This window comes from Micropterus dolomieu, linkage group LG11, assembly GCF_021292245.1.
Source record: "Micropterus dolomieu isolate WLL.071019.BEF.003 ecotype Adirondacks linkage group LG11, ASM2129224v1, whole genome shotgun sequence".
Lineage (NCBI taxonomy): Eukaryota > Metazoa > Chordata > Actinopteri > Centrarchiformes > Centrarchidae > Micropterus > Micropterus dolomieu.
The window spans coordinates 20,817,119-20,832,428 of record NC_060160.1 but is presented as its reverse complement, the minus strand read 5'-3'; the positions used below and the strand labels follow the sequence as shown (position 1 = coordinate 20,832,428).

Sequence of the window (15,310 nt, the reverse complement as noted above, 5' to 3'; positions counted from 1 at the left end):
TGAATGTGGAGTAAAAATACAATAATTCCAAAATATGTTAGTAGTAGCTTAATACCTCAACCCAGTTACCACCATAATCAATACATTGTTACATAGAAAACATGAAGTTCATCAATTTACAATAATCACCGCTGTTTGGGTGAGTAACATTTTTATTATTCAAGGTCTGGTTCAAAGTACACTGCATTGTTTATACATTGTTTTCAAAAGTAAATAAGGCTTCATTTGTTATTGGTACTCATTCATAACCAAAATCACACTGCTGGCAAAAAAAGTAAAATAAGGGCTTCCTGTTAGATGCCACAGCATAAAAGACTGCCTTTTAAAACAGCAAGAATACATGATGAGTCGTTACAGTCCAGAGTTAACTGAGCCAGCTATTCCAGATGTTCCTGGAATCAAAGTGTACAACAGATTTGTTACTCTAAATGTGCATCTGGTCCATACTGTATTAGACATTTTAATAGACATTGTAACAGACTGTTGTGTCCATGGGTGCGATTGACATGACATCTGGAAATCTCTAAAGCTTGAGAAATAAGTATTTTTCTGTTCCACCTGTGGCAACATGCCCATGTGTAAAGTGAGTGTACCATGATAACAATTAAAAAAAAACAAAGATGAAGAGAAGGTTTGACAGTATATGATTCCCTGAAAAAGACTGAAATGTGTGTTTGAGTGCATGTGTATGTCTCACTGTCCACCATATATTGAGAGGTTCTGACAGAGAATTCCTACTTTACAAACAGTCTCTGGCTCATTGATAGTAATGTTCCAGAGTAACGGAGGATAGTGGTTGACAACTCGTGAAAGTGAAATGAAAGGAAGTGTATTGTTGGTAAATGCAGGCTGGAGAAAAGTCAGGGGTTAGGGCATTAGTCAGTCTTTGTGGAGCAGGTTTCGCTAGCTGACTGGCAAACCCTCGTTTGTCCTCTTGTCTCGAATGGAGCATAGCATGTCTGACACCAGCTCCTCAAGCCCGAAAGCTGGTGCCCAGCCCCAGTCTCTCCTGGCATTCGAGTCATCAAACCTTACAGGCCAGCTGTCTGCTGCAAAGTGACAAGCAAAGATGACCACATTACTTCCGTCACATTGGTTAATCTGTTAAATGAATCGGTTTAAAATAGCAATATCAATCCCACAAATCATTTCAAAATAAAACAACATAAACCTTAAAGTAAAAAGTAATTGCTTTCATGCACATGAGACCCCAAAACCTTACAGATTTGGACCAACTGTTCAATCGCCTCTGTCAATATAAGAACGATTTGTGTGAAGTCGATTGGATCCACATGTTGCCAACGAGTACATTTTTTTAAGTGGTTGAAAAATTTGTAAATATTGTTTTGTGTGTGTGCACCACATGTGTTAAGCTTTACCGATGGTCTGGCGGACAGAGTCGGGATTGTAGGTGACCTTGAGGTGAGGGAGATGCTTGCGGATTTCTTGGGCCACCTCCTCTGGAGTGAAGCTCATGGCGGCGATGTTGTAGGTACGCAGGGACAGCTGGCACTCTGGAGCCTGCATGAACTCTACGGTGGCACGGTGGCAGTCAGAGATATGCATCATGGGAAGACGCGTGTCGGGACGCAGGTAGCACTCATGGTGACCTGTGCTGAGAGCATCATGGAAGATTTGAACTGCGTAGTCTGTGAAGACAGAGGTCCGGAGTGCTTAGTCTATAACATCAAGCTGATTGTACTGAATCTATGTGGTATGTGCAGATGTCAAGCGGTGCAATACCTGTTGTTCCTCCTCCAGGTGGTGTGTTGACTGATATCACACCTGGGTAACGTAGGCAGCGGAAGTCCAGACCATATTTATGATGGAGATACTGATGAAGACGCAAAGGATATTGAGAAAATTTTGCAAATTGATGTATCAGAAAACTAGGTGCATGTGTATGCAAGACTGACCCACCTCCCCCATCAGTTCTCCATGCACTTTGGACACGCCGTAGATGGTTCGAGGTCTTTGGACACAGAGGTCAGGGGCCGGGTCACGCGGAGAAGAGGGACCAAACGCTCCGATGGTGCTGGGGACAAAAATGCGCAGGCAGTTCTCTAAAGCCAAGTCCAGCACATTATGAAGGCCTAGATGGACAGCAGAACATCAAAGGGGAGTTTAAAAACAATAATCCCTAAAAAGGTGATACATGTAAATCATGTGCACATTCAGCAGACCTGTGATGTTGATCTTGCGTGCCAAAGCCACATTAGCCTCGCCCACAGCACTAAGCAGAGCGCTGTAGTGGACCAGCCAAGTGATACGATTATTCACAATCAGTTCTCGGAGGAGTTTGTAGTCCAACACATCAGCGTATACAAATGGGCCTAATGGGAAAAGGGAAGAATGTGGAGAGATAATTTAAAATAAATCGAATGATTTAAAGAGAAAGGAAATAAGCGGTACATTCTAAATGTAAATTGGAAAATAATGTAAATTGTGTGAGTAAAACAGAACACACAAAGTAAAAGAAACTTGAATTTGGTTTTGCATACCATTGCTGTAAACATGAGGTGGAGGCTTCTTAATGTCTGACAGGATTACATTCTCTGTTCCATACTGTTTCCTAGACAGTAATATAGATATGATGACATTCACATTTCAAACATTTTGATCAACTTTAATGTCTCAGAAATTTCTGCATGCCTTACCTCAGTATCTGTGCAAGTCCCACACCTAACTGCCCAAGACCACCTGCATACAGAGACAAAGTTGAATATTTTATCTGTCCAGTGAAAACAAGGAAATGTTTGGATTTTGATATGGAAATGAAATCAATGTTATGGTGCACCGTGCTTCAGCTTTTTGTTTGTTCCGAAGCTTTATCCTGGGACAAAAAGTGACAGCAGGGTATTATTCTCCCCACAGTCACTCATTGGCTCTTTTATGTCACCAGCACTGTCTGTACGCAACCTATTGTGATGAGTCAAAATGGGGTTCTGCTGCTGGCCTGGTGCACATTGAAAACAACTCGAAAAGACACAAAAAACGACAGCACATGTGGCTGTAGTATTCCACTCACGCCGTTGATGCCACAATATCAATCTTTCCTAAGAACACTTTGCATCTTATTTAAGTTGTAAACATAGGATCTGCTTGGAAATAATTTGAATAATTCTTTCTCGCTCCCTTAAAGGGTGCCCTTCAGTGAGGCAATCAACCCCTATTGTGACTGCTCTGTGGACAACAGTACAAAACAGTGGCAGCACAGTGAAAGTGGTAGAAAACAATGGCAGCTTCACAGGTTCAGTGTATGGGTAGCTGTGGAAAAGTCCATCCTTCTCTGAATAAATAAATGTCAGGAGGAAGTTATGAGCTCATGGCAGAAGAAAATTTGCATTACCTGTGATGAGGACCCGGGGGTTTTCCTGAGGAGGTGGGGGGCTGCAGGCCTCCTGGCTGTTCCATCTGCTCATGCGCCTGGGCAAACAGCTGAAGCTGCGACCGGGCAAACTCTGAGCCCTGCTGAGACAACCCCGGCAAAACAGGCCCAGCATGGCCGAAGTGGGCACACAGACCCGCACAGCCGGTTGCATGTCCAGTAGCTGTCCTTAAAAGTTAAATTGAACTTGACCAGACCATAGTGACGACACAAAGCTTCTACATCTTGGTAATAACCATTGCTTGTTGTATTTAAATAACATTACAGACACATGTTGAACTTTATAGAATACAGAAAATAATTTTTACCTGTGTCCTGACAAAATCAGAAATCCCAGGCAGATGATTCTTGGTCCAAAACCAGCCGATGCAATTTAATAAGTAATGCCAAAACTATTCCTCTAAACTAAATCATGAAATAAGAGCTGAAAGACAGCATTTGAGTGATAAAGTGTTAACATTACCATCCGATTGGTCACCGTTTCAACAACCACTGGATAAATAAGCAGCCGTAGAAAGTCATGCTGGGCTATGTGGTTCTTGTCCACTTTGTATAATCACCAAGGCTTGTGGCTCTTGACTGAAAAGAACTACAGTCTCCAGCTTGCAAAGCTCCGTGTGTGCAAACATGCTGACTTGCTGTGCACAGGGATTTGTATTGTGAAGAGTGTTTAGCTGAGCTTAACAGGACTGGGGGGGGTGTCAGTTTTACAGCCTTCCTCTACTGATAATATTCATGAGTTCATATGTCAGAAAATAATTACCTCATTGAAATTATGCAAAACAGAGAAAATATTACACACCGTAAGTGATTTTTAAAGCACCAAACACATGGTGTGAAAATGCACAGGGCTAAACAGCCTAAAATAACATAATTTATTCAGTCTCAATTCAAATAATTTTTTTTCTATTTTTATCAAAGCACAAAACAATTACTGTACATTAATATAGAGAAGGTAAATCTGAAATAACCACAGTCCAAAGGCATTGCACATCGGTAATATTCCTCCTTAACATGCTCTACATGTTCAGGCTGAGCATCTTCACTTGTTCATGTACTGAAAGGGCATCAGCTGAGTTGAGCCAGTTTCCCCCACTCAATGACCATGTTCCTTATTTCCTCCTGAGCCTCTTCAAGGTGACGAGCACATTCGGTCCACCTCAGAAAAAAGCCTGAGGGTCAGACATGGGCGTCAGTCAACACTAACACTTAAATAAAAATCCTAGAATCATCAAAGTTAGCGACACCGTAAACTTCCATCACTAAATAATGAAAGCACGGTGATTACATTAGGGGCTGCAATACTGAATGAGCACCACTGCTGATACTAACCACAGGTCAAAAATGTGAGACAAAGTTTGAATGCACATGTCAATCAAAGCATACCTCTCCAAAGCTGCAGGGACTGAGGGTGGACCGAGGGCCATATTGCTAGCTCAGTGGGCTCATACAGGGGGTTTGAGTAGTAATTTCTCTCCCTGGGCCTCAACAGGGCCTGGAACAAACAATGAGTCTTCTCCATCACTCCTATAGCACACCTGAGAGGGAAGAGTGAGGTGGAAGGTAACTAACACATTGGATGTAAAGATAAAGATTAGTTAAAAGGAATGAAACTGTAGAGTTTTGTTTTAAGCCATCGATTCCCAATGTCCACTCCCGCTGAGAAGTACAACTGACCGTTCCCGATGGCTGTTGCACAGGAAGGTGCCATAGTTAGACGCGTAGGCCTCAGTCGCCAGCCTCAGCAGCAGCGCCTCAGAGAAGCCCAGTGCCAGGGGGAACTGACGCCCCAGCTGCCACACACAGTCCAGCAGTAGCAGGAAGACCGGGGACTCCTGCTGGAGACGAGCATGGGAGTAGGCCGAGTGGGCACACCGCTGCTGGAATGGGTGTCCTGCCTGGAGAGAAGAAGACAAATTCATTTAAACATACATACAGTACACACAAACACACTCAGTCATGTCTAATTTTGCTACTTATTCATTTTCGGTGTTATTTAAACTCTGGACGTCTCATTTACATTCTGGCAAAAGTGAGAATAACTTATGAACAACCACTTTCCTCCATATGAATTTATTTTCTGTTTTAATTAAACATCAGTGTTAATGTCCAGTGTTGGGTGGTTATTTGGTTGGTCTGTAAAATTTAAAATATTGTGTTGTGGTTGTTGTGTCGACAAAGTAATGTTTTTGTGTTTTTTTGTTGTTGCCAAGAACGCTTAAAGTAGTGCCTAAAAAGATCAAAGAACAGTGAGCACTTGTGGATAACAAGATGTATAAAGATCATAATTGAAAAATTAGAGGGGGAAAGTTTTTGGCTATGACATCCACCCGACTGCATGTAAAAACATTTTTTACAGGCATTTCCTGTTAGACAGTGGAGCAATATCCTTTTAGCAAGATATGTGGTCATAACCACATGTGAGATTGTGCTTGAAAAACAGTGCACCAAAATTCAATATTCTTTCATTTTGGGCTTATGCTTATAGCTTTTTGTATCCCCCAAAATGATTTAAGACTCAGAAACGTTATTTGTAAGCCATCCAAAGCTGTGCAAAAATGTTCATAGGTATGGCATTCTGTATCTGATTTAATAATACATAAAAAAGATATTTTATTTAGATGATAAATAAAATTTAGATGTACTAATGATACTATGTGTCTCTATCTATTCTGAGGTTCTATTAGTATCTTTTTATTTTTTCTTTGCAAATTAGACATTTTAACATCACTGTCGTAACACACACACACACACACACACACACACACACACACACTCACTTGTACCCACTCCCTCTCCAGCAGAGCCAGGAAGCCCTCCAGTGTGCGACAGGATGAGTCCATTATGAGCTGAGCCAGAGTGCTGATGAGCAAAGTGGATTCTGTCCCTTCAAAGCCGTGAACCAGAACTGAATGACCGTCCCTGGACAAAGCCAACAGATATGCTATATACCTGTTCTTCCACATGTATAAGAAAAGGCATACGCACATTTATTTCTAAGCAAAGCAGAAGCCCCTCTATTAATGCTGCTGACAGGTTTGACATTTTTAGAGGTGTTGGTGCTAGCATTACTTGGTATAGCACATTACTTGGTCCTTACATGCATGTCTGACCTATGCCTGTGGTATTTTACTGTCTTTTAACAGACTATTTTATTATGTGTTTCGTTTTCTCCCCCCTCCCCCACCCCCCATTTACATTAAGGTGTCTGGTTTCTGATTGACAGAAACCTGACAAAATAGACAAAAATATGCTATTCCTGTTAAGAGACAAGTGTTGCAGCTTGCATGCGCTAGATGTAATCTATCTGTGTTGTATACAGATTAAATAGTAACATGTTATTATTATACTATGCACACATTATTATTTTGGGTTTGCCATCTTCCTGTGAAGTGAAATGCTATTTTTAGAAAGGGTTATTTGCATAGTGCTCTACAGTTTGCAGTTGCTCAAATGATAGATAAGTGCACCACAACTGTAAATCCTGCCCCAGACACACCGTGAGTGTAGTTCCTACCTCTCCACACACTCTGCCAGCAGGCCAGCTGTTGACAGAGCAGTCTGGACATGAGAAAGCCACTTTGAATTCTCAAGTTTACTGAGCCAACGGTCCATATTATGGGACTCGTCACCACAGGCCTCCACCAGTTTAATTAGACTCTCCTGCAGTGCTTTACCCCTGTAAACATATATGAAGACAATGAGGTGAAGGAGGTTGGTTTGATGGCACAGATCAGATTCAAAAAATGGTGAACAGCACCCATTGCCACTAAAAACCTGCCACACAAACACACACACACCTTTCCATCTGTCTGTGCAGTCTCTTCCAGCTGCTATAACACGATTTGGACTCAAACCCTCCGCCTGTCATTCTGGCCTGAAGCGCCTGCTGACTGGAGCGCGTGTCAATAACGTAACCTTTGTCTGAGCCGCTAATCACAGCCTGGAGGAGGTGCTCGTCTTCCCTGCAGCGCTTCTTATTGGCTCCTGTCAGCGGCTGACTGCTGCGCATGATTACCTGGGGATTTTAAGTTTGATTAGAATCGTTTAGTTGCCTAGCATATAGCACACATCAATATGCATGCATGTATGAACTGTAGGTGAGCAGTGGAGACACACAAAAAGCACCTCACCATGCCATTCTTTCTGTGGTAGTAGCAGAGGACAGGGAAGCGTCCTCCCTGTCTGAATTTGGCCACCTTCTTTAGCATGTCGTCATCTGTGTTCTTGGGGACGATGACAGCTGGAGGGTATGAGGGACACACTGAGTAGTCTGTGTTCACAGTGCTCAGTCTCCACCTATCATGCTGCAAACAGAGGGGGGAGAGGAGGATGAGGGAAGGAATATTTTGACATTTCAGCAACAACACTTATTTGCTTTTCTTGCTGAGAGTTATATGAGAAAGAACGACACCATTCTTAAATCTGTACAATAAATATATAGTCAGACAGGTAGGAGACAGGTATCTAAGCTTAGCTTTGCACAAATACTGGATACAGATACAAACAGCTAGCCTTGCTCTTTCCAACGGCAAAAAATGCTAAAGCTAATACTCACTAATGAACCAGTATCTCATTTGTTTATCCATATAAAAACTGAACTGTAAAAATGACACATTGTGGATTTCTGGACTCTGGCAACCTTACAATAACGAAGCCATCGCTGCCGGCCAAGAAATTGTCAAGCACATAACTTCCTGTAAAAACAAAACCTGTTTTTTTCACTTCAGTTTTTGTATGAATTAAACACACAAGATATAATATGTTAATTAGTGAGCTTACGATGTACTGGTAAGTGGATATAAAACTCTATTTGACTCTATTTGGGGCGGCAGTAGCACTGCTGAAGGAAGCCTTAAGCAAGCCCCTGAAACCCTAACTGTTCGGGGCGCCACACTAAGTGGCAGCCCTCTCACTCTGACATCTCTCCGTGTGTTGCTATGGGTCCTGTTTGTGCATGTGCGTGTTTCGATTATTATAACAGAGTGAAAACATTGAATTATTAATAAAGTATATCTACTTCTTGTTCTTGACAAACCTCAACCCCATAATACATGTTCTTTACAAGAAAGGGAATTGTTACAGTTTACAATATGCAGTTGGTTAATGGCACAGATATCTATGGAAGTGGCAGTAAAAAAACAGTAGGATGACGGATGTGCTTAAACATGCAAGTTCCAATCCATTTTAACCGGGTGAATAACAGTCAGCCTGATGGAAACTACAGATTACATGTTCATGGAACATTGTTTCTATAAAACACCACCAACAATCCTGCCCTCAGGGCCCACCCCTCACCATAGCAACATGCTTTTATCAGAAGAAGGTGTCTGTTTATCAAGCACGATCCCAGGCTGTGTGCAACACATTCTGAAGTTTTGGGGGTGATGGAGCAGTAGATAAGACACATGCCTTTGGTGTGTGCCTTTCAATTCCCCTCTGTGACATGTGTTCCTGAGGTGTGTGACCTCTGACCTTTGGAGTCAGCTAAATGAATAAATGTTAACAGAAAACAAATGAAAGCTAAGCAACAGGGATATCCTGAATCTTGAACCCCAGTGTTCAGTTTCCCTGGTACTTTCCTGGCTGTAGGATCACTATTTGTAAAAGTTGCATGTGAGACCGTTTTTTTTTTTACAGCAGAAACAAGTTTAAAAGATAGAGAGACCCATATGTTGCTTACTAGCTCCTTCATTTGACTGTAGTGCTTTTCAGGGGATGAGAGACCCCACTGGTCCTGCAGGCTGAGATCAGAAGGTCTATAAAAGAAAGGATACATCTCCGACACACTGTCTAGGCAGGACAGGGTCTAGAGAAAGTCAAAGAGAGACTGTTGTAAGACACGAGGGCAAGGATGCTGCATTCAGAACAGAAATACTGATTTCCTAATCCATGTGTGCTATGTTTCATGGGTTAGTAGGATTATTAGATTATTTATTATACCTCAATAGAGTGAGCAATGTTGAGACACTGTTCCATGCCTGGTATGTCAAGCTGGAGCACACGTAGATCTTTACACTTGATGGTAATCGTCCCTGAAGATCCAGATATCCTACACACAAACAACAAACACAAAGACGCCACTGAGATTAATTAAATGGAATGGAAACAACACCCCTGTGCCCACTTCACTCCCCATATTTTGACTCCAGCAGTGCAGAAAGTTTGACTTGCAGCAGAAAAGGAAGGAAAGGAAGGCAAACCCGGTCAACTGGGCTATGTGTGGGAGGGGGCTTTCTCTTGCTGTGTGCAACCCTTCCTCTCTGTCGCTGACAGATACAAAATGTATCAAGTGATTTGAGCAATGCTTAGGCTTTCATAACGCTATTAGTAGCAAGCAACACACAACATGGTATGTGTGTGTGTGTGTGTGTGTGTGTGTGTGTGTGTGTGTGTGTGGACGGGGATGAGGAAAGAGAGTTGCTAGAATCTTAGCAAATGTCCTATTTCAGCACCGTGGGCAATAAGAGCTGCAGCAGACACATGGCAACACAAACGATGTCCAACCTTTCACTGTGGCCTGCATTAGAGAAGAGGCTGGAACAGGCCAAAAGGTTTTCCACACTGGTTAAAAAAGATTTGAGGAACAATGTTATTAGACATTAATTAGACACTGGAGCATTCACTGGCACAGTAGAGACAGCTTTGAGTGTTGATTAGATATGATGATTAGTGTGGTTATTTGTTGGACCAACTATGTGACTACAAGGGCGTCACTTTGTGTTAAAAACTGGTGGGGACATTTAAGGGCTCAGATTAGGGGATTGACGAAACACGAGCTGTGATAATGCATTTGAGTCAGGAGAACAAGACAAGATACTCCAATGTTATTTAGAAGAAATATTCATTGATGAAGTATTCGAAGGAGGGTCTGGGGTCCTCTCCCAGAAGATTTTGAGCATTAAACTCCTAATTTCCTGCATTCTATAGACATTTTCTGCACCGATTTATGGTGGAAATTTCTTTATTTATATGAAGGGAAACAAAATTCATGTGGCCTGTGACAATTCAGAATATAAAAATAATTGAATATAATGCAGTAATCAGTAGCTTGTTTTTTTTTTTAGCCTAATTTACATTTTTTGGACAAGGCAGATCTCTTTCTTCTATTTACATTCCAGAGCATGTTTTCCTATTGCGCAAGTAAACCTTTCTCATAGAATGTTTAATTTTTATTTAACATTTCTTGTTGCAAGCTCATTTTCAGAAAACGTTTAGCAAGTGCCTTCAAAAAGTGGTGGGGACATGTCCCCAGGGTCAGCAGTGTAAATGACACCTATGTGTGACTAAGTGCTAAAACATCCATAAACCCCTTATACTATTAAGTGATGTAATTCGTATTTGTAAGCAAGAACATACATGATAAAGGCTGTTTTGAATCCTGTGTATGTGTCATGTTTTTGGCAATATGGAAACAAATAGCCTATCCTCATTTTATGATCGACTACACTACGCAATAATTTTGTATTTTGTTGCAGTGATGACATGCCATTTGTTCCAGTCCTGATCCCTCACCTTTTCTCAATGGCATCGATGTTCCTGATGAGCAGTAAAACCTGCCGAGAGCTGCCCTCCTCCCTGTCCGAGAAGAGCAGGTGGTGGCCGGTGATGCACAGGGTGCCTCTGGTCGGTGGGTGCAGCGGCTGCCGGAGCACAACGTCCTCCACATTGGCGGTCTTGATATGTTCATAAAACTCCATCAGCACCCAGCCACAAACCCAAATAAAATTAAAGAAAAAGAAAACTCCTCTGCTGAACTTCTGGCTTCACGAGCGGCTTCAAATCACTTTCTCGTCTCTCCTGTTAGCAAAAAAAAGCAAACTCCCTCCCTCTGTCCACTCAGATGGTAGGGCATCGCTGCAATTGCGCTCAGTTTGTTTGACGATAAGGATTCTATATATAGTCATTTTTATTTTATTTTTTAGAACATGGCCTAATGCAGCTACGCCCTCTCACACACAGGTGGCTGAGCACGACACAGCTCTGGAAAGGAAGATATTCTGCTTGAGGCAACAAAAGACGGAAGTGCACTCTTCCTGAGAAACAGTAACACTTGACATGTGTCTCATATTGCTGGTAAAAGTTTTGTTTCGTTGTGTGTGGGGGAGAAAGGAAGCAGTGGCAACGGGCGTATTGCATAATAAATGATCACTAGGTGGCAGCATACTCAAACGTAGAAAGATGATCTAAATCAAACAGCATTGCTTTTTTGGCTTAGCGCAGTGTTGGAAGAAGTGCTTGAGTACTATTTTACTTGAGCAGTGGCATGTCACAGTGTAAACTACATTCAGTAGTTTACTTAATATGCATAATTGTTGCACACATAGGCTATTAAAAGTAAAAGTACTCATATGCGAGAATGCCCCCTTTCAAAGTATTAGGCTATACTTGTATTTGCAGGTTAGATTATGTGGTTGTATTGGTATTTCTGATGTACAAGGGTGCAAGCAGCATTTTAATGGTGTAGCTGGTCAACGTGGAGCTACATTGAACTATTTTTAAATACTGTTTAACACTGGTAGTATTTTATGCACTGCGTTTTTTTAAAGTTTACTAGGCTATGTTACATGTTTATCCTTATCCTTTATCCATATAACTTCACTAAAGCACTGAGATAAATGTAGGCCTACCTCTTGGAACGAGTAGCCTACAATATTTCCCTCTGAAATGCAGCACAGTGGTGAAATATTAACCATGTAGCCTACATTTTCTTCTTGTATGTAGACTATTGTAGCTACTTTACTATAATAGCTACTTTAGTTTTTTATCCCATTTCATTGTCCGTTTATTTGACAACTGTTACTTTGTCGATAGCAGATTTTACATACAAAAGACATGGCAGGCTTATAAAACAGAAGTCACTGTAATAGCTTTGGCTATTCAGGAATTTAGGCTATAATGCCACTTTTACTATAGCCTAAAGAATCTGAAGACTTCTTCCACCACTGGTGAAGTAGAAATATAAAGTAACTCATGCATAGTACAAATAAGGTACTTCCTTCGAGCACTGTATTCGTGATTAAACTAATGAAAAAGGAGCCTAAAAGATGTAGCGTAATCAAAGTACCCTACAGTAGGCTATTAGTAATCACATTTGACTCCAACATTATTGTATTTGCTTTAAATGTGAATGTACCTTTATTTTGTATTTTTAATCAATATGTGGCACTGCTGTAAGCGAGATTGTTGTAAGGTCCTGAGGAAGTTCAAGAGAATCTGGGTTCCTTAAGCCTATAAATCCTCCAGCCTTTCTGTCCCCTGCGGGATGGGCGGTCACTGCTTCCTATAAAGGAGGTGAGGACCTGTTGCGCTCTTAATAGCCCAGCTGCTGATCCAGCAAGCGGACCTATTTCCCAAGGACTGCATTCATCACTGCGCCGATGGATTTCAAAGCGTTTGAAGATGAGTCCTCCGAGGGAGACACGGAGGATCTGGACAGCTTGAAAGCACTCACAGAAAAGCTGAAGTTACAGACTCGCAGACCGTCCTATCTGGAGTGGCAGGAGCGGGTGCAGAGTCGACCGTGGACGGAGAGTTACTCCGCAGACAGTGCGGACTCTGGAGGACAAGTCGTGTCCATGCCTGCAGCTGTGAGAAATGAGAACTCAGAAGTGGTTGTACGCAATATCTGTGGCTTTGACACAATCGATGATGCTTTGGAGTTTCTTAGAAAAGAGCTGGTGAGTGACTCCTGAGCATTATATTTTATTTTATCCAAAAGATCTATTATAGTGCAATATACATTAATTTTATAGTGCAGATAGCCAAATGTCGCAAAGAGTTGCCAACTTTTCTCTGTCTTCTTGACTTCCCCAATCGCATAGGCTAATGTGTGAAATAGATGTCTTATCTTCTTCACTTGTCCCTCTTGGGTGTCAGTGATCTGCTCCGCATGAATGCCTGACTTAAATTAAGGGATTGCATGACTGACTTCATGCAGTCTTCACTGCCTAAACAAGCAATCAGTGAAACAATATGATGTCTGTTTTCTCACGGTATGAGGCTACAGCCCGTAAATTCTAGTTGCCAGTAATTTACATACTGTGATAAGAGAGCCATCCAAATCCAACTTCCACATATAGGCTAGACTATATATCTCACTGGTGCTCATTTTCTCCTCAACCCCCCCTCCTCACCCCCCTGTTCCCTCCTCAGAGGGAGATGCAGGTTCAGGACAACCGTCTGGCCCGTCAGCTGATCCGTCTGCGCGGGGAGATCCACCGGCTGAAAGTGGAGCAGGTGTGCGATCGCCATAAGGAGATGCTGGACGATGCGACGTACGAGCTGGAGGAGTGTGGCGAGGAGTCGGACCTGCTGTGTGACATCCCCATGAAGGCTGCCTTCGCTCTGTCCACCCCGCTCAAACACCTGGGGCTCACCAAGATGAACATCAACTCCAGACGATTCTCACTTTGTTAAAACCTCAACCTGTATTTATGTTACTGGGGATGTCCCCCGCCTCCTCTGTGTTTGTGCCTGCTAGTTATTATGTTTAGCTATTTCCTCCTCGGGAGATGGTTTGGTGATAGTGTGAAGAGTGGCCTGCCAGTTTTTGATGCCCTTGGCTGGAAATAAAAAAGGACCCCTTTCATGAGCACCTTGGCCTGACGAGGAAGCCTCAGTGTTCAGACCTGCAGGGGCACACACCCTTAATAGGCCACGCCTCCCTGCTCTGCTGTTGGCTATTCTTTGAACAGTGCAATGTTCGTCAGAGTAGATATATGAATACTCGGAGCTAGACTGAAATGTAAAAGTAGATAGGGAATGGGCATTATGTTCAATATCCTATTCCCAATGATTTGGTATTGTTTAGACAGAGTTTCACACATAAGTCACAGTGAGAACAGTACTTCCTGAGAGATTTTCATAGGAATAACTAGAAGCTCACTCTCAGACAGTGTCTTGGGGAGCTTCATGGTCTCTGTACAGAAGGGAGTTTTTCAGACAGGTAGACAGGTCAGGTTACTTTACATAAGTGGTTCCCAACGGGGTCGCGACCCAGACAGGGGGTTGCAAGACAAAACTGAGAAGTTCTGAGGCAATTAAAAGGATAGGAACCAGAAAAAACAGATCTTTCTCTAGTCTTCTAACCAAATGACTCATCTCTTCAGACAACTCTCTGTATGAACTGTTTACATTTAGTGATGATCAGGTTATAAGTAGACGTTGCTTCATTTTAAGAGGTCAGAAGCAAAAAGGTTCGGGAACTGCTGCTTTTCATTACTAGTAAACATTTTTGTGGAGTAAAAAAAAGTATGAAGGTGGCATATCTGTTCCAGTCTGGCGGAAATCTTCTGTAACTCTTTAAAGTAACAGTCCTTTAATACAGCAACATATTCCAGCTGTTGAGGCCACCATCAGAGTGCTGTCCCTGCCAGTATCCTCAGAGGAAGTGGGAGGTCACACTCCAACATTTTTACACCTCTTCTTCATAAACCAAAATATCTCCGTAGCCTCACGACTGCAGTGACAGGTCCCGGGAGGCAATGCCTAATGCATTTTGTTTTCCATTACCATGTCCAGATGTTGCAGAGCACGGACTGGGAACCATATATGGCTGGACAGTGCCCAAGTGTATGTTGTTGCTCAGCAATTTAGGGCAGGTTAAATGGTTTATTATATAGCTTAATATTATTAGTAACAGCAAGTAAGAAGAAAACATTTTTGTTTAGTGATATCTGACAATGTTTGTTACTGTGTTATAAACAACTATAAGCATCACTGTTATTCTTTGCAGATTGTTAAATCATGCTTCTGTAACATGAATGTATCAACATGACAAATGAGTATAAAAGCAAAGTGCCTTCAAATGTAAATTGCTATTTATAAGTTATATTTGCACATACAACACACAATATTAAAGAGACTTTGCTAAGTCTATTTTCACTTGTGAATGATATTTATTAGCATTTACAACGTTGG

The 15,310-nt window shown here is 42.0% G+C and overlaps 3 protein-coding genes across 4 annotated transcripts; 1 reads left to right on the top strand and 2 right to left on the bottom strand.

The window, feature by feature from the left end:
* Positions 1-140: 140 nt before the first annotated feature.
* On the bottom strand, positions 141-3,563 carry tdh2 (L-threonine dehydrogenase 2). The gene is made up of 8 exons (XM_046063631.1): positions 3,350-3,563; positions 2,658-2,700; positions 2,502-2,572; positions 2,184-2,333; positions 1,921-2,093; positions 1,744-1,834; positions 1,380-1,649; positions 141-1,049 (listed from the first exon to the last, which is right to left on the bottom strand). The coding sequence occupies exons 1-8, from the start codon at positions 3,540-3,542 to the stop codon at positions 904-906; spliced, it is 1,137 nt and encodes a 378-aa protein (XP_045919587.1). The 5' UTR covers positions 3,543-3,563; the 3' UTR covers positions 141-903.
* Positions 3,564-4,418: 855 nt separating this feature from the next.
* zgc:154055 (uncharacterized protein LOC556036 homolog) lies at positions 4,419-11,320 on the bottom strand. 2 transcript variants are annotated; one of them, XM_046063628.1, is made up of 11 exons: positions 10,904-11,320; positions 9,896-9,952; positions 9,332-9,440; positions 9,072-9,197; positions 7,522-7,695; positions 7,189-7,406; positions 6,906-7,067; positions 6,169-6,310; positions 5,066-5,286; positions 4,775-4,926; positions 4,419-4,560 (listed from the first exon to the last, which is right to left on the bottom strand). In XM_046063628.1, exons 1-11 carry the CDS (start codon positions 11,086-11,088, stop codon positions 4,457-4,459), a joined length of 1,650 nt encoding a protein of 549 aa, XP_045919584.1. In that variant the 5' UTR covers positions 11,089-11,320; the 3' UTR covers positions 4,419-4,456. The 2 variants fall into 2 exon arrangements, with proteins under 2 accessions (XP_045919584.1, XP_045919585.1); XM_046063629.1 differs by lacking the exon at positions 9,896-9,952.
* A 1,417-nt stretch (positions 11,321-12,737) lies between these two features.
* On the top strand, positions 12,738-15,245 carry fam167b (family with sequence similarity 167 member B). Its single transcript, XM_046062780.1, has 2 exons — positions 12,738-13,068; positions 13,544-15,245. Exons 1-2 carry the CDS (start codon positions 12,769-12,771, stop codon positions 13,805-13,807), a joined length of 564 nt encoding a protein of 187 aa, XP_045918736.1. The 5' UTR covers positions 12,738-12,768; the 3' UTR covers positions 13,808-15,245.
* The last annotated feature ends 65 nt before the right edge of the window (positions 15,246-15,310 follow it).